A 26,109-nucleotide genomic window follows, 5' to 3' on the forward strand; every position below is an offset into this window, starting at 1 on the left:
TGTTTATTAAATTGCCTGAGGGCTGTTTCCATTGACCCCTAAACAGCTCACTGGTGTCCCATAAAGCATCTTTACCTTTCGAAAGCAAACACACACATTCTCTCTTACCCAAGTAACTGTCATCATACGTGTCTGATGCAGCCACCGTCTGTTTCTCTCCCTGAACTTTCCGCAGGATCGTTTTCAAGGAATAGCCGTTCAGTATTTCTGCTACTCCCGCTGTGATCACTTGACCTACAGTACACACATAAATGTAAAAATCCTTTAAAGATTCTAAAAATAAAATCCTAAAAGATTTGTAAAAATAAAAAAATATGCGCTGGAAGAAAACCTTGATCTTATTGGTGTAAATGTGTTGATTTGTTTAAAAGTGATAGTTCACCCAAATTAAAAGTTCTGTCATCATTTACTCCCGCTTGTCATATCAAACATGTATGACTTTCTTTCTTCTGCAGAACACAAAAGATGATATTTTGAAGAATGTTGGTAACCAACGTACATTGACTTCCATTGTATGGACACAAAACCAATGCAATGGGCACTGCCGTTGTTTGGTTACCAACATTCTTCAAAATATCAAGTCATACAGGTCTGCCTCCATCTCACATTTCAAAAACACAGATGCAAGTTCTCCTCACATATTAAGACACAACATGGTGTTAAGGGAGCAATTGGGAGTATCCAACAAAGACATTTTCTCTGTGTTTTTTGTTCAAGTTCAATACACGCATTACTCTCTTTTTACAACCAGACAGCAGCTTGACCTGGACCTCGTCCATCTCTCTTAATGTGTTTAGCTCTGTATAACTGTGTCTACTTGTGCATCTATTTTTCAGAGTATGTCCTAAATTCTGTGAACAAACACACACACTTAAAGCATGTGGCTAACACTAACTTTCCTTCTTACCGAAATCTGTTGTCATTCCTTAAAACAGAGTGATGATGTGAAAAGGTTAGGATGGTCAAGATGGACCATGCGTGGGAAATAAATGAGGAGAGAAAACGGGTGGCAGGTCATAACTTCTCATGCATCTGTATTTGTCAACAGCATGAAACAGAAAGAGAGAGGTATGTGGGGGGTCTGCATGCATTCTTTAAAACACATACGACTGCAATTACACAACAATCAACATCTATTGTTGCGGAAATACAAATTCAAACCACATACACGCATACATCCGGCCACTAAATATTTGGTTGTGCTTCGTTTAGTTGTAATAAAGGAAGTTCGAGCCCATGCCGCACGTTTAAGAGTTATTAAGAGGAGAAAGGCATTTTCTGATTCTCACTTTAAAGGGAAAATCTGTCATTATGTATTGATCATTTTCATTTCAAACCTGTATGACTAACTTTCTTCTGCAGAACACAAAATAATATATTTTGAAGAATGAACAATGCTGGCACCGATTGAGTTGCATTGTTTTTGTGTCTGTATAGTACAATAGAAGTGAATGGGTACCACCTCTGTTTGGTTACCAAAATTCTCTGATATTTTGTTTTTTCAATGGCTGGTTCACACACAGAAAACTAGACAGGTCACATAACCCTAAAATTCAAGTTGTGAGTTGCTTGAAATTCAATTCAAAGTACAAAATATGTTACTAATACAAACATAAATAAGCAGTTTTCTCAGTGTTCTGTTTTAATCAACAAAACTGGCGCAAATGCCCATCAATGCAAATTGCTCTCAAAATTCAGATTCCAGTGTGCTGGAAATCTATGAATTCTCTGTTAACGTCTCTCATTGCCAATTAACCAGAACAAGTAAATGCAGGCTTAAAGTGAGAAAGTGCAGGTGTTATTCAGTCGCTTCCTGTCATTGGAGTTCAAACAAAGATTAAACGTCTCATGATTATCCAACACCGATTCCATTGACCCAAATGCGAATGACCCTTCTGTCTTTTATTATCACTGACACTTTACTACCGTTATCATGAAACCATCTCGGATGAGTGACCTCTAACAGAACCCTGCGCTCAAATCGGCCGAACAGACTCAGTCATGAATGAGATAATCTCTGATTATCTTGGTAACGGGGCTCACGAGAGGTGACGTGTCATCTCTCGAGTGTCTGTTATTCTGCTCTGAAGGTGGAGGAAGGGTCATTCTGTTGGAATGAGCTGGGATTCCTGGGGTCTAGCGAGACTCTTGTCTGCAAATCGGTTTTCTCACTTAAAGATCCTCTGGAAAAGAATGGAATGTTGGAAAATATTGACTGTTTATTGAGGAGAAATGTTACCTTGCCAGTAGAAGCTCCCAGGTCCCCCCACAACCAACGTCCCCTCCTGAGCCAAAGAGACAGAGAAGGATAGAAATAAGCACACTAGCAGGCATTAGGCTGACATCAGTTATAAGTGTGTTTGCGTTTATTTCTGTGTGTGTTTGCATAATTCGAAGAGTGTGAAGACAGATTTGAGACACTAGGATAAATGGTTACTGTTTATTTTTAGCACAGGCGAGTTAGAAGAGAAAGAAAAATAAACACGGAATATAAGGAAAACAGGCCTCTTCCTGTCATCTATTCTGATTGGGCGTGACAAAAGAATGGAAGGGAGAACGTGATACACGGTGGGTTCCGATAGTCTGAGACCAAAACCTCCTTTTAAAACTCTGATATTTACATATCACTTTTAAAATAAATGTTTATGATGTAAATAATGTTAACTAAATGATAACTTAATTTGTAAATCAGGTGGTAAAAACATAATGATATGTAGAGAGATTTGTTACCTTCGTGAAATCAACGCTAAAGCCTGCTTGGCAAAAACCCTGGCCCTCAGGGTCCGGGTTATCTGCAGAGATCACAACATTCTCAGTAATATAAATGTGATAGGGATTAAAAACTTTGTATGTAGTATGTAGTATGTACCAAGTATGTAAACATTTTTTTGTTAAAATGTAGATACACCTCAAAACACTGTTAATAATCCTACACTGTAAAATTTTTTCATGAAATGACAATTTTTTCATGAGATGTGGTAAAAAATATAAAATTACTGAAATCAATTGTGCATTTATAAACTGGGTGTACAGTAAAATAACATGAAATATATATGAAAAATAACATGAATCTATTTTACATGTATTCTTTACAGTGTAATTTAGGACTTTTAACTATTTCTAAAACCACACAGAAATGATAAACTGATAAGAATAATGTTCAAACACTAAGCCCTGGTTTAGCTTTAACCCAAAATCTGATTGGTTCATTGGATTGTTGGACCAGAAAGGGTGCCGATCCAGAAATGAGTCATGCTTGATGAAGTGACTGTGCGCTGTTTTTCCTCTGGTGTACAGTAACATCTGTAGCCTACTGTAAGTATATATACATATAAATTGGAATTTAGTCTGACCTCCAGTAAATGAGGCATAACATCCCTACAAATCCTAATGTCTGCAACACAGTTTGTGTCCTAGAACACAATAAACTTTTTCTCTCTCTCTCTCTGTTTTTTCTGTTTATCTTTTCTTACTATCCTCTGGCAGCCTATAGCTAACATCTCATTTCCAAATTTTACAAAGTAACTGTATATAAGCGTGCATTAATGTTGTGTCCATTCCGCAGCTCATACAAGCCAGAGAACATTGACACGGTTTGCTCTGCACCTTGGAAATGACGCCTTGCTGACCTGCCAGGCAGACTGCTGGCACTTGATATTAGAGCGAGTAATTCACAGCCATTACGGGCTCATATATCATACACTAATTTCTCCTCTCAAGACATTTTTAGGCACAGTTACCATCACCCCCCACACATACATGTACACACCGCTCAACACTAAACTAAAGGCTAATATAGATGTGTCTCTGTGTGGGTGTTTTTAGGATAATGTGTGTATCTGATATAATGGAATGAATTAGAATTCATCAGAATTCCCTGTTACAGTGAATGTTATACTTCAAAGCAGGGGAAATAGCTTTTAATTACGTCAAAACAAACATGTGAGTTTCGTTTCGATTTCTGTTTACAGTAGGATGTATTATTGCCATGGCAACTGGATGGGCAGCCTATAACAGATAAGATTTCTGAAAATCTTCCAAAATGTAGACAACGTAAAAAACTTCAAACAATATAAATAAGTTTAACATTAGATCATTATTACATTTCCTGACAGAATAAGAATATGTGAATAATTGAGTTTTGACAAATATGTCACATAGAACCCTTACGTCACAAACCACCATATTCTGTAAGGTCATATACCACTTTTGAGTACAAATGCTCTATTAGATGCCATAGGTAAATAATATTGATTTCGGAGATTCCGTGAAACTGTGGTGAACATCGCGAGTTTCTGAAAGTTTAGCATGAATGTGTAATAAGAATAAAAGTGCTTATAAACAGCTGTTTAAATAGTCACCTCACTTGAAACGAGTGGATGCTTGGACCTGGAAACAGTATTCCATACATCACTACTTAACAAGATCAATTCAAGGTGATGAACTGTATATTACAACTTTTTTGAAATATCTTCTCTGAGAAGCAAAAAAAATGGACCCCGCTCTAAACGTGTGTGTGCGTGCGTGTGTGTGTGTGTACTCACTGGTTCTACATGGTGAATACTCAGCATAGGCACTGAAGTTCTGAACAGCCACATAACATGTTCCCACTGGATCCATCTCGCTGCTGACCTTCACTGTCCTCCAGTGATAGAGGGGCGCGCAGGCCTACAAACATATACAAAACAGCACTTACAATACTGACGGATATACAATAGAAGAAATATAAGAACAGCACATCTGTGGATATACTGCATAGTATGAGAGATGAGAAGCTTTGGACACTCCCGGGGATGGCAGAACTGCAGAAGGTAAAGAAAACTGGAATCTTCTTTCTGATTTTTCCAAACAAGCACATTTGAACAATGTTTGAGTGTGTGGTTCTCTGAAGAACAACAGACGCTTAACCTCTTTCTTCAAAGGCAACTTCATTTCCATAACCCTATCAGTAAATGCATATCAGTGACAGACAGAGACACATGTCTTTTAAAAACACACAAAAAAATCTTGCCCAGAGTTACATATTCTATCCAGTGCACTGAGCTCCATAACTTTGAACCTCTGACGCAATGGTTTTAAATAGCTGTTTGCCACACATGGTTGGGAAGCGTCGCCACTGTCTCCTCTCTGAGCTGGTTTTTCAACTGCATCCCTGAACACTGCATAGTCATCTGCCAAGACTATGATTGCAAATGGTCATTAACTGGATTATGTTTCTGAGCATCACTTACCACCACTTTGCCTTTGTGGGTCCTGACTGTAGCTCCAAACCACTGATAGGATTTAAACTCCAGAGGCTCCCGTGTGCCATTCACTTTAACCATCCGGTTATCTGGTCAATTGAACAAGAGGGAAAGAGAGAGAAAGAGAGAGAAAGAGAAAAAGGAATAGAGTTCACTATATACTGAATAGAAAACATCAGGCAACTGGGAAATGTAACACATTGCACGCACATTGCGGCAATACACTCATATTGGAAAAACATGAGGCACGAAAGAGCTAATTAAACAGCATTTCAAGTGGGTCTGAGTGTTCCTGTTTATAAGGAAAAGCACATCTAAAGGGGGTCATTTTACTCTCAGACTGTATACACATGTACATTTGTATCTATGGGGGTTTTGTGTTTTCCAGACACAGATCTGTGTGCACCTGGGCCTGTTTAGAGTTCCATAAGGTATAGTCTACACCTCATAAAAACACCCCGCCACAAATTCACCTCGGCTCTCCTTCTTCGCCAGTCTTTAGTCATTCTCCATCATTTTACTTCATTAATGTACTTTACTGTACTTTAGTAATCAGAAATCTGTCTGAAATTTTAACAGATAACGCCATGCTATAAAATTACTCAGCCATGAGGAATTTGAATGAAATGACTTGAGGAAATGTAGAAATTTTCTCAATCAAATTATTGTTGCAACCACTCAAAGCAGGCTGGTATCATGCCAGTACCATTTACATAGAAATGTACACATATATTTCTTCAGCAAATGTGAAAATGACTTTTCATGTGTCTGCGCTCAGGGTGTATGACGTGTCTGTTTTATCATGTTTTATGGACATGTGAACACAATATGACCATGATGCATTGTGGGAAGTCTGGATATCACTCAATACGAATGGTTGTAATTGCTTTCATCAATACTGGATGAAGAAACAATTTCAGTGAAAACAGATGCAAACACATTCACATGTTTCCGCGATTGTGTTCTAACTTAAAAACACAGCAAAATAACAAACAGTTTAGAAAATCATGTTTGAATAAAAAAGTTCTGGTGTCAAATTGGAAATGCTGTGCCTGACTTTGACAGCAGGGCATTATTTAGTGCTTCAGAAACATCTGTTTCATTCTTTGTAGGTGTTTTTAATTGATGCTTTGTTATAAATCTGCTGTGATTTATTTCTCTTTGCTGCAGGGCTTTAAATCAAAGCTGCTTTATTAATAACTCCGCTCAGTATGACCATGAAAGTGACATGTGGTGAGAATCAAACATTCTGAACTAACACATGTATTGGTCATGATCAAGTCATTTTTGCTAAAACAGAGACTGTGAGATTGTCTTCTTCAATCCAGTAAATCTGAAACATGTATTTATGTGAGTGCTGAGACCTTGTCTGGTGTATCTAATGAATTTACTTTTCTCTGTAAGGACTGCATTAGTTACACACGAGCCTGTCATCAAAAATGTCAGACGCACACACACGCGTCAAGCCCCCCATGAAGAGCTCTGTGGTCCTCAATGGGAAGACCACGGGGTCAAAGGTCAGGTGTGTTTAAGACAACGTGACTAATGAATCTGAAAATATGTGTTCGTAGTCAATGCTCTCGAAAGAGTATGCTGGAAATGCATGGTGTGCAGACACTAACAAAGAACAGACAGAACGTTTGCCCTCTCTCATATAAGGGTCTCAGCTTTTTCCTCATTCCCCTGTGTTCACAACTCTTTTAACCTTCTCTCTCTCTCTCTCTCTCTCTCTCTCTCTCTCTCTCTCTCTCTCTCACACACACCTCATCACATCCTTTCTAAAAGCTTGAACCAGAGCATCGGTGCTTTCATCTTCAACAGACTGTCTCTTTCAATGCCAGTTCCACCGTTGCTATATTTCAGTGCGTAAAGTAGCCTAGTTTACATGAAAACAACGGATATCTTATTCATTAAAAAACTAAGTTCCAATGCAATCCGATTATAATAACCGTTTATTCGATTATTTTTGGGTCTGTGAATGAAAAAACATTTTAATTTAATTAGGTCAATTGAATGTTATTAATTTATTTACTGGAAACTCCAAAACGTCAGTAAAATGGCAACATGTTGAAGAAAAAGATGAAAGTATAACCTATTCTGATATGAGACCACTTACGCCAGGAAAAGCACATAAATTCAGCGATCAAAGCTCCCTCTAGAGAACGCTATGAATAACAGCGCAAAGCATCAGCGCGCGCGTCCGTCTCCCCTCCACGCCGCATGTCTGATGGACCACTGAAATAATTTACCGGCAGGCCAACCTCCTCAAAATAGTCCACTAATATCATAAAAACCACTGACATGATGCCACCTCCCTTTCACGCGACAAAATCGATTTAAATGTGATTTAACAGCTGCGTCTCTCCAAGCCAACTTTTAGGTTGTTGTACAACTCACGCACTACAGTCTTAATGTCCACAGGACCATTCAGAGGACGAAGACCCTTGGAAAAAGAATGAAGATGTACATGTTCTCAAATGGTGATCAGCGCTGTAGCTAATAAATGAGAGTAACGGACGTCGAAATTGCGGCAGATTACGCACAGAGGTAAAGTTACGCGCCGTTCTCTAGAAACCTATGGTAATTACTCCGCTCATGCGACTTTAAACCAAACCATATGCGGTGAAATGAAGTCTTTCTTGCATGTGGTTTTCGATCTTTTTATTTGAGCAATAGATTTGTTTATAGCAGACGCTAAAGAAATTGCGCGAAATAAGACCTGTAAGACACATTGAAATAACACCTATGATCACATTCGTGTAGAATTCGTATAAACAACTGAAAGAGTTTGTTATAATAGAATCAGCAACATTTTGTGAAGTATGAGGGCACCTACTTGCTTTATCAAAGGGGATCTGGCGGCAGGAGTCTGGGTCTGATGCCGGCCAGGGGCAGTAGTAGACCGCTCCTCCCTCCACAATCCCTGGTTGAGAGGTGTTCGCTTTAGGAGCCCCAACCAGAACAGACATGCTGGAGAGAAACAAGGATAAATCTACACACACACGGCAGCATCTGGATCAAACCTTAATATTGAAAAGTCTGAACCAAGCAAACAGAATAGGAACTTGTGTTTGTATGAAGTGTGAATGGTATTATTTCAGTCCGTCTTTTAAGACTTCAATATCAACTTAAGGCTGCCGAGTTCAGGTCCACCACGAAGGTGCTGAATGAGTGTTTTGCACGAAGCTGTTGAAGAAGTCTCAAACATCTAAGGCACAGGCAAACTACGTTGTTTTCTGACTTTGTAGTCAACATGGCATGCGCTTGAATAGGCTTATAGATTCATGAACATGTTATACAAGTTGAATAAACTTACGTATTTCTGTCCTGGGTCGGGTGGTAAAAGTCAAGAGAATATCCAAAATAACTTCCCTCTGGTCCACTGTAAACCGTTGGCTTCTCCAAATCCAGGTTAAAAGCAACAGTTTCGCACAAAATTGAAAATATGAGCAACACCCCACGAAAACCCACGCGGAAAAAACACGGGTGCATGGCTTCAGGTAAGCGTCTCCAAAGGTAATCCGAGTTTAGCGATCAGAGATGCACAGAGAATATATAATGGAGTGAAGAAGACCGTCCCTGTCCGTGCTCAGCTGTCATAAACCGAGTATGCGCTCCATGCGTCTGCTGCTTTCCACATGTGAGTTGCGCGCCTTTCTCTGAGAGCGCTCTCCGCGTACTAGACATTATAATGAGCTGCGCACGAGACCAGGCTCCAGCAGCACATAACACAGCGCATCCGGCCAACTCCTTTTATGGCAACAGACACATTCTGAGTACTAAATTACTCAAAATAAAAATGCATTTATTCATTAAACCGATACAAGTCAAGCAGATATTATTAGATGGATTGCATATATAGCAATATTACTGGTAGACGATTAACGATGTTTAATTTTGCGGATGGCTTACTTCACCCAATAATGATGTCATACCGTCCAGTTTTCCAAATCTGTATACATTTCTTTGTTCTGATGAACACGGAAGATATTTGGAAGAATGCTTATAACCAAACAGATATTGACCCCCGTTGACTCCCACAGTAGGAAAAATTACTTTATAATTTTTTTGTTCTGTTGAAAAGAAGATATTTTGATGCAAACAGTTCTGGGGCACTTTTGTATTTTTTCCTACTATTGTAGTCAATGGGGGGCAAAATCTATCTGGTTATAAGCATTCTTCCAAATATATTTCTCTGTGTTCATCAGAACAAAGCCATTTAAATATATTTTGAACAACTCGAAGGTGAGTAAATGACGACAGAATTGTAATTTTTGGGTGAATTATCCCTTTAATTTATATAATTTTCACCGTCTGAAAATAATGAACGTTAATTATATGCATCAGACGACCAAAGTTAAACTTTGCCGTGAAGAACGCTCGATAAGTATAACCTTCACATTTTAAAGGAGCCTCAATCGTAACTTTTTGACCTGTTTCCTCAGATTGTACCTAAATTAAGGCACACATCTGAGCTCAAGATGCAGACTGCTTTGGACACCATCTGGATATCAGAGTTTTAATCTTGTCTAAATGAAGTAATTCCCTTTAACGCCCATCTTGTGATTTCCGCTGTTGTGCACGAAACAGTGCAGCACTTGTTGAGTTGATTCATTGAGCTTTGATGAATACAATGAACTTTACAAAATTACATGATATTCACTTGTCTTTCTCCCATGCGTTAATGCCACAACACAGAAACAAGTATTTTTTGGCTGTTTTCAAAACAGATATTTTATGTTTTTGATTAGTTAGGTCTTCCCAATGTGAAATGCATGGAGATACTTCTGAATGTCCCTTCAAATGACACAAGCTTCTACACAGACTGTGTGGATGAAATCACATTAAAGGAATAGCTCACCCAGTTGACTTTTTTCATACTATGGAAAGTCAACGGGGACCATTTTTGGGGTGAACTGGCCCTTTAATAATAATGTTCAAATAATCATTTTATTTGGATAAGCTTGTTGCGATGGTAAAAAACAACAACATTCTTTGCCTTGTTCTAGTCAATTCTAAGATGTTAAATCTACTCCATAAGACATTTCCTTACATAGTTTACGGTCATTCAGATTAAATAAAAGTATGTCTTTGGACCGCTATTGAAAAGAAAAATGTAAAAACTATCACAACAGTGAACATTCATCTGTCATGACTGTGTAGTTCTAGTGTTCTCCGTTGTCTATTTGTGGGTGGGAAAGTTATCATTAGGTGAAAATTGTTGCCAACTAAGAATCAGGAACGAGACCACATAAGATTCCACATAAACACAACACACACTGACATGAATCAAAACATTTTTGGCTGGTGTCTTCTCACCTGTAATTGCTGCATTTGCATAACACTCGATATCTTGTTTTTGAAGACATGTGAAGTATATTTGTAAACAAACAATACATCTCCAAAACACAAATCATAGCAAAAGAACAGATTTGGGACGGTTCATATATTGCTTTTCATACCAAGAGGAATGAGAGCTGGAAAACATTCTTTAAATTCCCTTCTAAGGCTCTGGGAGGCATAAAGCAAGACTTATTTTATCACACTAACCAAACACAATATTTAAAACCAGACACACAAGCTTAACACACTCAAGGATATAAGTAGCAGACAAATTTTACATGTTGGACAAGCTTCTGTATAAACCAATACAGTATAATGATACTTTAATGAACAAAATAATCACATTTGCAATCGTCTGTGGAGCACAAGAGCATGAATTTTAAAGAGGTTGTTAATGTTACTTTTTCCACTCATTGAAAGTAAATGGAAACTGGTTCAAGTGTAAAGCTGCTCACGAGGAACGCTCATCTTTGAATTAACAGCATTAAAATCTATATCTTGATCATCTGATCACATTCTTTCTTTCTTCATTACTACTTTGCTTTCTGTCAAACTCCAGATGTGCTTTTTTATGCCTTTTTCTTCTATCGTCTAATACATGCTAGCGTTCGCAGAGTTCTTTATATGGTCGACCCGTGCCCCTCAGCTCCTGAACTCTCAATCCCTTCAAAGCACTTTTGCCTTTTGGATTCTTGTCATCTGCGTGTTTCCGATAATTGAGTCATATTTCTATTTTAGCGACGTTTGATGAAATGACCCATACCAAAATAAGCACTCCTCCACATCTCTTCATTAATAAAGATTTCTTCAGCTTCTGCTTTCTGCCAGGAATGGATAAACTGTGACAAAAAAAGTCATTCCAGACATTTATATTGGCAACTTTTTAGCACCTAACTAAGAATAAAAACACCTGTCAAACATAAGTCTGATAAGTCATTAGAATATTTACATAGCGGTCTCAGATGGACCAGAGTGATATATTAAGCCAAGGCGAGCCGTAACAGAATCCCTGACAGTGTGCCAGAGGACATCGCAATGTTTACAGAACACCAGACACGGCGATGGCCCGATGACTACCGCATCATTTGCCTAAATTGTTTATTCAAGTGACGTAACAAACATCTGATAACTCCCAGCTGACGCAGATCCACAAAACGTAACCGGAACCGATGAAATGAAAGACCTCAAAAGGCACGACTGGCAATAAAATGCCTGCATCCTGTCTTCAGCATCTTGTTTTGAATTTATTTTCCACTTCCATTGAATATTACTTGTTTGATGTGGTGCCAAGTTGAGAGCCTAATGAAAACTTTGGTTCCTCTAAATGTCGCTTTTATTTCTTTTTGCAATAATGTCAAGTTTAGTGACTTGGCCCATGAAGATCTGTTCCACATGTCACATGCATCCTTAGTTGGAACGGTTTTAATTATCTGTTAGTCTGACTTTACAGAGGAAACAGAGCAGCTTAATATATGACCCAGAGGATCATAAGGGCCATAACCATCACTTCCTGAGAATATTTCTGACGGAAGGTCTCATGATTAAATTCGGTTACCCGTCAAATCAATAAGGTCCGAAATTGTTACACAAAATCCACCAAATTTAACTGCTCTGTTGAGTTACAAAACCTAGGAAATATTTAAAGTCAGACTTCACGGAATACTGGTGAAATTCTACTGGCTGGTGCAGATCCATGCAGATAGATTTTTAGTTTAAGGAACTAACTTAACAATTAGGAGTGTAGTTACTAGTTAATAATGATTTAGTCAATTTGATCCTTAAACGTATGCATTTGGCAGATGCTGTATCCAATGTAAATCCACGTATACATTTGATCAGTATGTGTGTTCCCTTAGCATTGACCTCATGAATTTGCACTGTTAACAAAATACCCACGATAGCTTACAGGAACACACAGGGTTTTACTAAACACAAAAACAGAAGTCGAAACGTGAAGAACAAAAGGTGTTTATTTAAGTGAACCATCATCAGGATGAAAATAAATAAAGGGTGAAAGCTTATCTGTGTCTTAATTATTCTCTCTCATGCAGAGAATCATAGTGTATCCCTCCTCGAGGTTTAAAGTTTATATAATAAAACCATCCTTTACATTCCTTCTCCTGCCCTCCTACTGTCTTTTGGTGGCCAGCATGGGGTTGTAGTGCATTTTATGTAAACCTGTTTAAACCAAACTTCCCTTATGACCAACATTGTAGAACCTGACGATCCCTCATCTGACTATTTAAAATACGTAAATACTTCATCTCCAAGCAGAGGCTTTGGTCAAATGATCCCTTACATAATTCATAACTCCCAACATTGAATAGGACTGAATTCAATCCAAATAATGTATATATTAACAATTCCATAAATTACGCATAATAGCATCACAGTCAGTGTGGTAGTTCAACGATTAATCCATTAAGATAAATAAACAAAAACGGATGTTGAAAAAAATATGGTACATATGCCAAAACAACATCATTTGGAATACATAACAGAATGTAAATGTACAAAAAAACCTCGGGGCTTTAAACACAAGAGTTCCCAAATCAAATGTACAAGTTGTGTAAAAAGCAGATAAGAGCCTTTATGCGAGTGTCAGGCAAAGAGAATCATCTCTCAGTTTACCTTCAGGCCCTTCAGTGTTGGCCTGCAAAATGTAATGCAGAGTGAGTAGTCCTATGAGGTTTCAGCGTTCCTCGAGGGCTGTGCAGCCAGAAGCTGGCAGGTGAAAATGAAAGGTTAATTGAGGGAGGGCGACCTCTCTGTGGTCCACAGGAGCTCTATGTAGGGCCACTTGGTTTGTAGACAGCGCTTGACTGGGGTGTCGTCTGTACGTACCATAGGATCCTCAAAGCCCATGATGAGAGCGGTACCCTCGACGTAACTTACCTGCCAGAGATAAACACAAAGTCTATAGTTACAGCACCTTGACAATTTTCCAATCAGTGACATGCACATCTCTTTAAGAAACTACCCCATGTTCTAAATGTAACCATAGCTGATGTCGTTTTCTGAGAACCCATGCATGTGTCTCATTAGAGACCTGGCCTCCTACTATGACATCAGACATGAGACGGTCGATGGCTTCCATATGGAGGGCCTCATATTGCCAGGGAGGAATCTGCCCCTAACAGCGTGTCATGCTGAATGTGTGCCTCCAGCGAATGGGTGTTTAATGTTGCCGTCATGCATGGTGTCTGATAAGTGTGCCGAAACCATTATGAGCGTGTGTGAGTACATGTATTGAAATGCATGTGTGCAGAACCATGCTTCAGTTTGCAAGCAATTATGTATGCGTGTTTCAAAAGGTCAGTGAATGTGGTTTCAAATGATGCCAGTATCGAATGTGATGAGAGGTTTGATGATCCCCGATGACCCTTAAATACAGGAATAAAGCTGCGCTGTCCAGAATCATCAAGCCCTGGAGACATCTTAACACACACATCATTAACCATTTAAAGGAACAGTTCACCCAAAAATGTTAAATGTTATTATTTATGTTTTAAATCTGTATACATTTCTTTGTGCAGCTGAACACAAAAGAAGATATTTAGAATAACGTAGTGAACTAAACAGTACTTGGGCACCATTGACTTCCATAGTAGTTTCGTTAATGGTGCTCGAGAACTGTTTGCTTACAAATATTCTTCCAAAAATCTTTTTTTGTGTTCAGTGGCACAATACAATTTATACTGGTTTGAAACAACTTACGGCTGAGTAAATTTTGACAGAATTGTCCTTTTCGGGTGAACTTTTCCTTTAAGATCCCATTCAAGAATGAAAGTCATGTGCGCTTATTAAGATTGGGCTGTTTTAAGCTCTGCTAATAAGAAGCCCAAAAGCTCAACAGCACTCTCTCAGGTGGCAGATATCTGACAATGTCTTTCGGTGGTCTAGACCAACGTCACAATCTTATTATACAGTCAAGGCTAAGAGACATAATTCTCTCTGTTCAAGTCATTGGAACCACATACCTGCAGAGAACTTCCTCTTGACATTTTATCTTTTTTATCTTATTTCGCAACTGACCTCTGTTTAACCCTGTATAAATAAAAAGTGTGTTCATCTGTTTTTCTAGAGTTTAATGAACCATCCATGAAAATATCACATATGGCTCCTCTCTTTAACCAGTCACAAAGATCTGTTTGGATTTAGAACTAGAGCACTCACTTGTCAAGTGAACATAAAATAAGTCCCACTGTCCGCGAGGGCGGGGTCTCGAGATGATTTCCAGAAATACTTTTTTAGTATTGGAAATAGCCTATGTAATCAAATAAGTGTAACAAAATATAAAAATGGTAGTCAAGTTAAAGATAAAACCAGGCAAATGAAAAGCCATCAGCCGGAGGAAATTCTCGATCATGACCACTGAGGAGTTTTTCAACACCCGACAACAACCTTAACAAATGATGGTTGACATTGTGTCTCAATTGTTGAGCAGTTTGACAAAATCATAACAGAATCCCTCTGACAGCAGAGGGACAGCAGTTCAGAATCCATATGTGACATGAAACAGATCTGCCGTTGGATGACAGAATAAGAGCAGCTCTCACTGGATGACTGAAGCAGACAGGAGATCTGGACTTTGGCTACAAGTGTCAAGATGGTCTGTTACAGTCTGTTATATTTTGCAGGGTGTTCGGTTACTGAAGAAAATGGCCCGTGAGAATATCCGAGTGGCACAGAGGAAGCCTCCAGAACAAAGTCTGCACACTTTACTGCTGCTGCTAATGCGTTTGCCAGGCTAGTAAAAAGTAACCCGGGTGTCCTCAGGGGCCTGATGGCAGTTCCTACCAGTTATCCCTAACGCTTTCTTAATCTCCCTCTCTCTTTCATGCACACACAGTTGCGTTTAAAAGTGTAGGGTCACACACACAATGATAAATGAATGCATGAGGTAGCCCGGGGGTGTGACTTTAAAGATGGCATGTGTGAATGTCATTAGGGCTCCTAATGGGGATCTGTATGGAATAAGAGAAATGGTTCTCAATGGTTAGAAAAAGCACTTAACTACCAGTGGCACTATAAAATAAGAATAAGCACCTGTTCGACTATAAACAGTATATACGGGGTCTTTGTTTCAATTAACTTTAAAGGTACAGTATAATTCACCCCAAAAATGTATATTCTGTCATCATTTACTCCTGTCATTTCAAACCTGTGTGACTTTTTTCTTCTGAAGAACACAAAAGAAAATGTTGGTCACCAAACGGTACCCATTGACTTAACTTTTGAGTCCATACAATAGAAATTAATGGGTTGTTCGGTTACCAAAATTCTTTAAAATATTTTCTTTTAAAATGATGATGACAGAATTTTCAATTTTGGGTGAACTATTGCTTTATCTAAGATAAAAACAACTCCTTTATTAAAAAAGGTTCAACCTTCTTTGAGCAGCTTTGAAATCCGTGATCCTTGGATTGTGCTAAACCGTAAACAGCAACCCAACAGGCAAATGATGAGAATGAAAGTGATTTGATGGATAGAGTAAAAAAGGTGATAACAGATTCTTTTCACTTTTCAAATGAAAGTGACCTATTTGTCAGTTATGGTGAACCATACCTGAAATGTGACCTCTGCACTTAACCCATCCAGAGACTAGTGAACACATGCACAGCAAGTCGTGAACACACATACACACAGAGCAGTGGGCAGCCATCACTGCAGCGCCCGGGGGGCAAGTAGGGGTAAGGTTTGCAAATCCACACTTAAAAAGATCGCTTATTTTAATGTATTCAATTAATCTCTACAAAATAACATTAAAATAGTTACAATAAAATAATGCAAAACAGCAATTATTTATTAACCTTGTAAATCACACATTCCAGTTTAAGTACAACCACAGAGTGAATAGAAACCTGAGGGCCTGAGACAACAGTCCAGGTAAATGGTTTTAGATCTTTGTGGCTTTAGTATACTCTGCCCAGTTGGGTTTAAAGCTCTGGCAGTAGCAGTCTGAGAAATCTCATTGGTGTGGGAGTGGTCAGATCCATCTGATAGATGTGGGATGGGTGAATCACAAACACATGGACAGATCAGTAATCACGTTCTGAAGAACATTGAGGAGATCAGACAGGATGACAACCCACCATGTCTTTAAAAGCAGTTGATATTACCCCTGCTGACATGAAAGTGTGCATGCATGTATGCGTGGGCATCACGGAACAAGTGTTGGTGTGTCTTACCTTCTCATTGTGGTTGGACTGCTTCAGGCCGTTATAGTGATACACAGGAAATGAGTCTGGGATTGCTGAATCCTACGACAATGAGACAACACGTGTCAGCAGACATGTACACTTTAACACAGAGTGCATGTACGCAGACCCTTAGATCTGTGTAACATCAGCAAACAGCTCTATTGTGCTGATTTAAAGTGACATATACAGCCTACAGATCTGACTCCGCCTACAGAAACTTTAAGACGCAGCCAAAACATCTCGTTTCAGCTTTAACACAATCACGCCACACTCCATAAATTCAGACCAGGGAGCACGAAATATCGTCAGATAGTTTAAAATGTAATGACACTGTCTGACAGTGAAGTGAAATACAATGCTTTAAGTCCAAAACAATCACAGAAGCCCCTGTACAGCAGCTCAAAGAGTAAGCCGGTGCCAAGAATCTTCAGGCTGACTGAAACCACCAGCACAAACCAAGCACACACTTTTGACAGGAGCCAAATACCTCTGTCTAGCCCCATGCCACACTGCCAGAACCACAACAGCGAGAGAGAGCTGAGCGTTTGCATGTTTGAGTGAGCCTGAAATAGGGTTACAGTATTTGATATGATGGTAAATTGAGAAATTTTCTGTATGTATCCCTAAAGCCCAAATCTATTTAGCACAGAGCAGTCGAGCTGCACGCCCATGCCAACTATAACTCCAAGCTTCTCTCTCTCTCTCTCTCTCTCAGAGGAGCAGCTTGTGCGAGTCTAAGCTGGGGCTGATTGTAGCTTTATTTGAACAATGGAAAACAGTAAGAAAGAGAAAACAGGATTAAACATACTGTTACACCATTGACCTTTAGTGACGTATGCATGTTACACTTTACTGTACCTGATCAGGGAAGAACTCCAGAAGAAACTGCCCCAACAGAATGACACCCAATCCCTCTGGATCCAACTTACTCTTCATAAGATTCACACTGAACAGAAAAAAGAGAGTCAGGGAATATAAAAGATGGTGCTAGGGTGTGTGTATTTTACACGTAACATCCCAGGGGATTGCAGATACCTAGATATAAATGTACAGGATTATGCAATGTAAGTCCCTTTGGATAAAAGCGTCTGCCAAATGCATAAATGTAAATGTAACATTGGCAAGTCGTATCAGTAAATTGTTATCTGGAGCTGAAGTCATGAGTTATGTTCAGTAACTAAATTTAACAGCGAGAAACGCTTGGAATCTGAGTTATATTGTTTTTAAACAACCTCGCTGATGAGTAGATTTGCCTTTTTAAGGAATAAAAAAAGACAGAGAACCCTTCTAACTCCCACACTAGAGTCAGTAATCTGAGGAGTATAAATGCTTTCTCATGCGATTATAGTTGTCATTAATATTGAAATAAAATAGAAACGATAACCATTTGCCAAATTGCATGTTCATCTAGTACACAAAAGAGCATTCAGACGTCATTGACACATGACAAAACAGCTTCGTGGGGTAGTTTGTAAAAACAAACAGCACATAACCTTCATATTAATCTTTGTTCAACAAACGCGTTGAATGTCTCAAGTTGTCTGTCAGTTGGTGGTGAAATCCCTCAGATTTCAGTAGGAATAAAACTGTTTAGGAACGGAGGCTTTTAGAATGACTCAGGTTGATCTGAGGAGAGGTGGATCTGTTTGAAAACTGGGCTTAAATAACTTTATCTCTTTGTTTTTTATTATAATTCTTTGCTCAGAACGAGTCAAGGAAAGACCCAATGACAATGAATCTATTATAGCATGGCTTGAATGTTATATTGACCAACAGGCATCCAGCTCCGAAAACGTTTGACTTATAATTGAAAACATCAAATACAAACCAACTTACTAGTCTGGCTCAGAGACCAGATCCAAAGCTTTCATAACATCTTCAAGCAGCAGGTCTGGAATGAACCCATTATCTGAAGATGAGAGAAACAGGCAGATGGTTATTAGTGCTTCTGAGAGTCTTGATCACCACCTGTGTCTCCTTGTGCCCAAAATAAGCCCGTGGTTCATTTTTTTAAACTCAAGTCGCAGACCATACACACACAAACACAGACTACAGCTGATAAAATGAACTAAGTATGTTGATCTTCCTCTTCTCCATTTTGCCCTCCATGTGTCAGACGGGATGTTTGCAGAGCAGCTGGTCTTGTTACTATAAGAAGAGCTCTTACCTCCATCTTTCCTGAGGTAACTTGATTTAACAGTAAATATCCACAGCATACAACTACATGATATTAGATTTAAATAACAGAGAGGAATCATACTGCAATTTATTAACTACTAATATCAACCTTTTACGCATGACTGGATTTTTAGCCTCGATCTTTAGTGCCAACTAAATGCAAATATATTTAGATTTTCCTTATATTGTGTTTATATGGCAGACTAGGACAACCAGATTTGATACAGAACATGACACACGCACACACACCAAAATATCTCTTTGTAAGGGTAAATTACTCCAACACATCTTTAGAGATGCCCAAGGTAAAAGAGATTGGTTTAGAAGGATAAACAAGATGAAGTTCAAATGCATGCTTCAATGAATGTGCTACAAAAATTTGTATGTTTGTGTGTCTGTTTAAGGGTGCACTGTTTAGATATTTGGTGTCAGAGGAGATTAATTTCAGCTGCCTTAAAATATGCAAGTGTGTCACGCATGCACGCAGGTTTCACTTATTACAGAGACCATCTCAGAGGCTTTCAACACTTTTATACCAGGTTAATGATACAGTTACCTTATTTTCAAGAACATTTTGAAATATTTGGACAGCATGACTAAACCCAAACACATGCACACGCACAATCTTTCAAAGTACCTCTGAAGTTTCTCATAGACGTCTCTACTCAATCTTCACACAAGCCTCTTGCCATTATCAGAAATGAAGCCTAACATTAGATACATTTATGAGCCATTCATGTAGTGAGCATAACTTCAAATGTCCTCTCTTCACTTCATTAATATGGACATATTCAAAACAATTCAACTGTCCACGAAACCGTCCTGATAAAAATGTCTTTTCTATCTGAGGTTTAAATTTGCATCACCTGAAAGTGTCTTTCTCAAAGTACTTAACGTCTCATATCAGTCTCTTAATAACAGAAAGGCAGCTGAACTTCAGATTGAGTGTGAATACACCACAAACTGTTCCTCTCGCATCTTTTTTTCATTTTGCATGAACTCACATTCAGTTCTCTCATATCAATAAATACCGTCGGCCTCAAAAGTATGATGCTGAAAGTAGATTTATAGATAGCAAAGAGGGAGTTAAAAGGGCTCAAGAGACCAATTGGATAAATAAAAAAAGAGCAATGCGTTCCTATTAAAACAGAACCAGGTTTTTGTTTTATAACATGCAGATGATGAAGAGTGTGAAATGCAAGACTAGTCCAAACGAGTCAAACAGTTCTGCTCAATGTGACAAATGAAAAATAGTGCAAATGTGTTGCTTTGTTATTTGGATGTATCAAATGTGTGTGACAAGTCAAATCTTGTGTTTAAATTATCTGTGGATGGACTGAAAAACTTAGTGGTGGATAGACCCTCAATTGTTTATTACATTAATTAATGTCAAAGACTATATTGTGCTTTAAGATACAGAGTGTGTGTTATAAATTACACACTTTATATCACATACATTCAGAGTATTGGAAGAGAGTTTTCACTGTGTGTGTGTGACACATTTGATGATATACACAAACACCAACTGACAAATCCAAGACACTAAACTGGGTGACCTCTGCCTTTCTTACCCTCCCTACCTGTTCCCTCACTTCTCTTCAGGTTTTTACATAAGCATTAGAAATAAATCAGATATATAAATATCAGAGAGAAATTATACCATCATGATGCAAACTCTGGAGAGAGGACACAAACAGGATATACAGACAAAGATATATCGCACTACATATGAGCATCAGGGGTATGTCCATAAAGCTTTGCCATTTGAGGACAATGACTCTCCTAAACATTAAATCATCACATGAATCTTTCCTCCTCACATCCTCAACAAAACATGCTCAGGTAAAATATTGAATGTTGGCAAGTGTAAGTGTAAAATTGCCAAACTCTATTCAATTTATTACACTGCCCTGAAAGGCAATCACATTCAGGAGCTACAAATCAAGTATGGATGAGGGCATTCATTTGATTTTATGTGCTCCATATACTGACTTTTTTGTTTACTGTCAAAATCAAATGTGTGAAATGTCTGGTTTAGTTTGTTCTTCACTTGATCAGGTTTAAAGCATAAAGTAAAGCATGTTGAAAGTGTCTACACTGCCCCTACAGCAGTAAAACACAGGGGACGAGGGCTCTGTGTGCCGTGCCGGCAGATGAGAGAGGGAGTGTGTAGTCAGGTCTTTATAAATGATATAGGGCTGTAAGCAGATACTGTGGGAGAGTCATCAAAATGAATGAAGGGCTTAACCTCAAATTCAAAAATGCTGCCACCGAGTTACATATCTGATTCATATCCCCCCCCACACACACAAACGGCAATGCAGACGCCATTCAGAATTCCAAGGTACTTTTAAATAATACATACAGACAAGGATCAGTGGGATACAAATTTGTAAATGAGGAAATGAGAAAGGAAAGACAACCAGATAAAAACAAACAAGCGTTAGATTTTTGTTCTGTCTGATAAAGCTGCTGGGATAATACATTTGTGAGCTGCTCAGAGTTTTGTGGAGCTCATCTTCCTCTCAGAGTAGAACAAGTTGACTCAGCTGTTGGGGTTGTGTTTATATTTTGTGTTTCTCTCTTATTCTCTCTTTCTCACCTACACACGCACACACACACACACATTAAAAAACTATTTTACCTTCTGGGTCAAAGGTCTGGAAGACTCTTCTGGCCTGCTCTGATGGAGACTCTGGGGCCACCAAAGCCATCTCCTAAAAAGAAGAAAGGGAGACGAAGACATTAGAGGAGAGGACTTTAGTAACACATGTAAAACATTGTTTTCTTTGTTTCTGTCTTTTGGGATCATCCAATGCTATTTTGCTAAACGATTAACTAAATTTGAGAATCCAAATTTACCAACTAACTGTGCTTTCACACCGCTAGCGACAAAGTGACTTGATGTCATTCAGTTCAATGGAGAGCTGGTGACTTCTGGCTACACGAGCGTCAGTGACCGTTGGCGACAGGAAGTGAGTGTGTCTAGCGACACAACAAAGTTGAAAATTACTCAACTTTATGCAAATGATGGGACGACTTTTGGGAGCGACTTTAAATTGGAGTAAAGCGGCGGAGTTCACGTTATCCGTCTCCTGTCAGTTAAAGAAGGGTTGGTTTAAAACTGTTATCACCCGAATTTATCGGGTGATAAATTCATGAATGATGTAAGGATACATTTTTTTCCTCTTTCTCGCTTTCTTTCTTACATGAATGAACTCACAAACATACTGCAAACTTTGCTGATTACAGAAAACAAACTAAAATCCATGTGTGTGTGTTTGAGTTTGAGCAGGATAACTGCCCCAATCAATGCATGTCCCCTGAAAGACTCACACATCTGTGTGTATATGCTGCCTCAGCATGCACAGTTAAATTAAACACAGCTAAAAAAAGTTCACAGTGTTTTTCATCATGTTCCAATAATGTGCAGGGTGTCGAATTTAGTGAATCTCTTCATAAGGCAACACGTTTTCCCACTTTCCAGCAATATCTAACAGAAAATGCTGTCATAGAGATCAAGCAAACCATATTTGTTGCAAATGTTGCCTACACAATGGTAGATTGATATACCTGTAATTTGCTCAGTACTGTAAAGTATCAATAAAAATATATCCATTTGTTTAGAGTGATATGTGGTGAGCTAAGGAACATACCAAACGATGTTGCATCTCTTGTACACAATGCAGTGCACTAGAAGAGGTTTATTGATGCAAATTTAATAACCTCCTAGTCCATTTGCAGTAAGAACTGGCTCTTTACGTCTGTTTACATTCACACATACTCAATATTTGAGGGGAAGGCATGGAATTAACCTTCATTTTGTGGAAAAGATGCAATATGAAAAGTGACATAAAAATAAACTTCTAATTTCTTAAAGATATCAATCATTTGCACTGTGAGCAGAGTTTGCTTGACTGATAATACATATGGAAGAAAAAATACCCTTCTTAAAAAGAAGGAGATAAGACATTGGGTTGGCTTTTTGACCAAACTAGCAACCAGAAAACACAAGAAACACAAGTTTTGTACTGGCAGGCACCAGTTACATTTACCAAGAACATTGACAAATCTCCTTAAATCATATGCTATGCAAACCGATTTACTGCAATTGATGTGAATGTATATTAACAATGAACATGCACACAAACGAAGTCATGGAAGACCGAAGATAAACTCAGACTGTGTACTTTCACAGTATGGTTTCAGTGCAATGCACACAAATATCTCCTCTCTCACAGAATAAATATACAGCTCACAGTTATACTGAGACAGAGCAACAGAAGAGAGGAGAACAGGAGAGAAACACAAGGAACGTGGATGACTGAGAGAACTTGCAGCTGGAGAACGTTCATCTTAAGAACATAATCACATCCAATACACACACCACTCACAACACCTTACTGCAGTCATATGGCAGGTAGTCAAAATGTAAGTTTATAGCACTTGCCTGAGGCCATGTGGAGTTAAATAAAACCTCAAATAACCCCCGCAAATAATGAAAAAGATTTGTTATTCCATCAGAAGCAAAGCAATGCCAACAGACAGAGACAATGGACGAGTGCTAATATTCAAGATATGGCTTTTGAGAGGTTAAGCTTAAGAGGTGCTTGGCGTAAAAAGAAGACACTACCCGACACATTTGAATCTAAGTCATGTATGTGCATACTAAAACTTACCGTATCACTTTCAATAATGACCAGAAACAAAGACCATCAACATAAGTTTGTATATTTACATTTGCAAATGAGACTTGAGGGCTACAGCAGAGGGTATCAATTTCAGCAAATTACAAATGTAAATCTTGGTCTTTTGGAGCTTGACCAACCATAGTGACTCTATGCTATGGTTTTGTGCATTTTGACAAATGTTTGTGTTCTATGGAATAAAGTCATTTGGGTTTCAAACAACATTTAAACGATGGGAGGAGTTTACATTTTGGCTGAACTAGTTGTTTTTTAAGTGCCTCTCTGTGTAATGAAGATGTATAGGATGATCATTGTGGTTCTCATAGGGAACGCTCATGAAGCAGAACATGTTTCTGGAAACAAGAGCAGAATCATGATCCTCAAGCAAACACTACACTTACAAACAAAAGAATGTTGCCTTTTGTGTGCGCTGACTTGAAATTTATCCGCTGTGACACGTGTCTATGCACATAAACCCATCACCTCTCTTGCACATAAACATACACCGTGGCTTCATGCTAATAGCAAATGACAACATGTCTCATTATGAAGTCTGACCCCCTGTGACAACAACATCATGCCGTTCCGCTGTTTACACTGTGGCTTCATAACAACACAACCAGGCTTGTAATCAGTTGAGTCAGCGTTTCTTGGTCTCACTCAAAAACGTGCTCCAGTAGAGAGAAATTACAGAGCGGCGTCTCTGCTAAAGACTTCACCCCTAGGCGGGATGGTTCTGCTTTGTGATCTGACCCAGACGGATCAACAGAGCCGTGGTTGAACGAGGAAGGGCATGACACCATCCTCGATCCTGGACGGTTTTCGGTTTCAGGCACACAAAGAAAATGAAGCTCTACAAATTGCCAAAAAACAATAGAACACAGGCTGTGAAATGTGGAATGCTAATACGACGTTAATGTGGTAGCATAGTTCAAGTCATATAGATGTGTGTGCAAGCCAAGTGCTACAAACATTTATGTCCGGGCATTACGAATATTCCCGACAATGCTTCGGTCACAGTGAAGATTTATATCTGCCTGTTTATCAAGAGGCTCAGCAAGCATAATTTTGTAAAATTCTGTCTTCATTTACTCACCCTTGAGTTCTTCAAAATCCGTAAGATTTAAATTTTTTAGTAGGATATTAGGATAAATTACAATGGTAGTCAGAAGTGGCCATGCACTGTAAAATAGATAAAAACATTTTATGGAATGTTTTTATAAATACTGTAAAAAACCATCAATTTACAAAAATACAGGGGAAAATATAATTTCACATAAAACATATGGTTATTTTGCGGAATATTTCGCATCCCAGCTGCCAGAAAATTCTTGCTTTTCTACATCCTTCAAAATATCTTATTTTGTGTTCAACAGAGCAAAGAAATGTATAAAGTCAATGTTGGCAAAGAACGGTTAGGTTACAAACTTCAGAAATATCCAAGAGACAAATTGACTGAAAGACAATCTTTTCACCTTTTCAAGTCACTGTTTTCTTTGCAAATGTGAAAGATAAAGTACTTTTAGTATTTATAAAAGCAGCAGGCAGGAGTGAAACAGCACGTAAAGAAACAAATAAGACAGTTAAATCAGTCAATGTAAGCATTAAGTCTGTCATAGTTACAAGCCAATGAAAAAAAAGAGGGCAGATAAATCATGTGTGTGTAGAATGTAAAAAACAAATGCTAAGAACACTATTGGTCTGGATGTTTGACCTTAAAAGGTGAAGTAAGATGTGTTTGAGACCATACTTAAACCAAAAATAAGTGTTCCACTCAAACTCAAAGTCATATTTAATTGGTTAACTCCAGATCAGAGGCTTAATCCAAACTCTAGCAAGGATTAAATTGTTGAGTTCCTTTTATGAAATATGCAGCCAAATGACGCACTGACTGCAGAATCAACACTGTTATGTTAGAAAAGAAAACAAGATTGTGTTCTGAACCTTTCAACCTAATCCTACCAGCCTTGAAGGATAGATTGGCATCTCTAAGAGTGACTGGTTCAGGTGCAAGGTTCATGGGTTTTACCCTAAAAACCCATTCATGGAGGTCTTCTAACAAACAGTACAGTGTTTTATCAACATCAAAGCGACGACAACTACCCTTTTATATAAGCCACATTACAAATCAGAGCTATTTAGCCTTGTAACTCTAACAGGTAGATCTGTTCTTCTCAAATGCTTCACCACAGACAAATGTCACCGACATCAAGAGCAACGGTTTAGTTACCCGATACGTCAGAGCTGGCCGGGTCACCAACCAGACACACTGCGCACTCGTAACTGTATCATACCCACACATTCCACCCTCCATCTCTTCTCTGGCGTCTCTCTTAATGTCACCCTCTGTCCGTTTTTGCATTTAACACTATCTCCCAATCTTCATGTTGTCGTCTTTGTATGCATTTCTTTTGTTGGCCAAGTATTCCCCATACAGGCGTCAGTGTTATTGAG

General features: G+C 38.6%; 2 protein-coding genes across 3 annotated transcripts in view; both read right to left on the reverse strand.

Moving 5' to 3' along the window:
* The window catches only part of itga8 (integrin, alpha 8), a 55,511-nt gene extending 46,586 nt beyond the window's left edge, over window positions 1–8,925 (reverse strand). Inside the window, exons 1-7 of the mRNA XM_079468751.1 lie at window positions 8,560–8,925; window positions 8,080–8,213; window positions 5,232–5,332; window positions 4,545–4,668; window positions 2,731–2,792; window positions 2,240–2,285; window positions 109–234 (exon numbers count right to left, since the gene is read on the reverse strand). Coding sequence (XP_079324877.1) covers window positions 109–234; window positions 2,240–2,285; window positions 2,731–2,792; window positions 4,545–4,668; window positions 5,232–5,332; window positions 8,080–8,213; window positions 8,560–8,735 — 769 coding nt within the window. The 5' untranslated portion in view covers window positions 8,736–8,925. The remainder of the gene's footprint in view (window positions 1–108; window positions 235–2,239; window positions 2,286–2,730; window positions 2,793–4,544; window positions 4,669–5,231; window positions 5,333–8,079; window positions 8,214–8,559) is intronic.
* A 3,619-nt stretch (window positions 8,926–12,544) lies between these two features.
* mindy3 (MINDY lysine 48 deubiquitinase 3) overlaps window positions 12,545–26,109 on the reverse strand; it is a 31,664-nt gene continuing 18,099 nt past the window's right edge. Inside the window, exons 11-15 of one of the 2 annotated variants that reach the window (XM_079470396.1) lie at window positions 21,612–21,684; window positions 18,626–18,698; window positions 17,648–17,735; window positions 16,778–16,849; window positions 12,545–13,481 (exon numbers count right to left, since the gene is read on the reverse strand). In XM_079470396.1, the coding sequence (XP_079326522.1) occupies window positions 13,332–13,481; window positions 16,778–16,849; window positions 17,648–17,735; window positions 18,626–18,698; window positions 21,612–21,684 (456 nt within the window). In that variant the 3' untranslated portion in view covers window positions 12,545–13,331. Of the gene's footprint in view, window positions 13,482–16,372; window positions 16,586–16,777; window positions 16,850–17,647; window positions 17,736–18,625; window positions 18,699–21,611; window positions 21,685–26,109 lie in introns of those variants that run through there. The other variant, XM_079470397.1, reaches the window with a different exon arrangement.

Source organism: Barbatula barbatula (assembly GCF_947034865.1).
Source record: "Barbatula barbatula genome assembly, chromosome: 12".
NCBI classification, from domain to species: domain Eukaryota; kingdom Metazoa; phylum Chordata; class Actinopteri; order Cypriniformes; family Nemacheilidae; genus Barbatula; species Barbatula barbatula.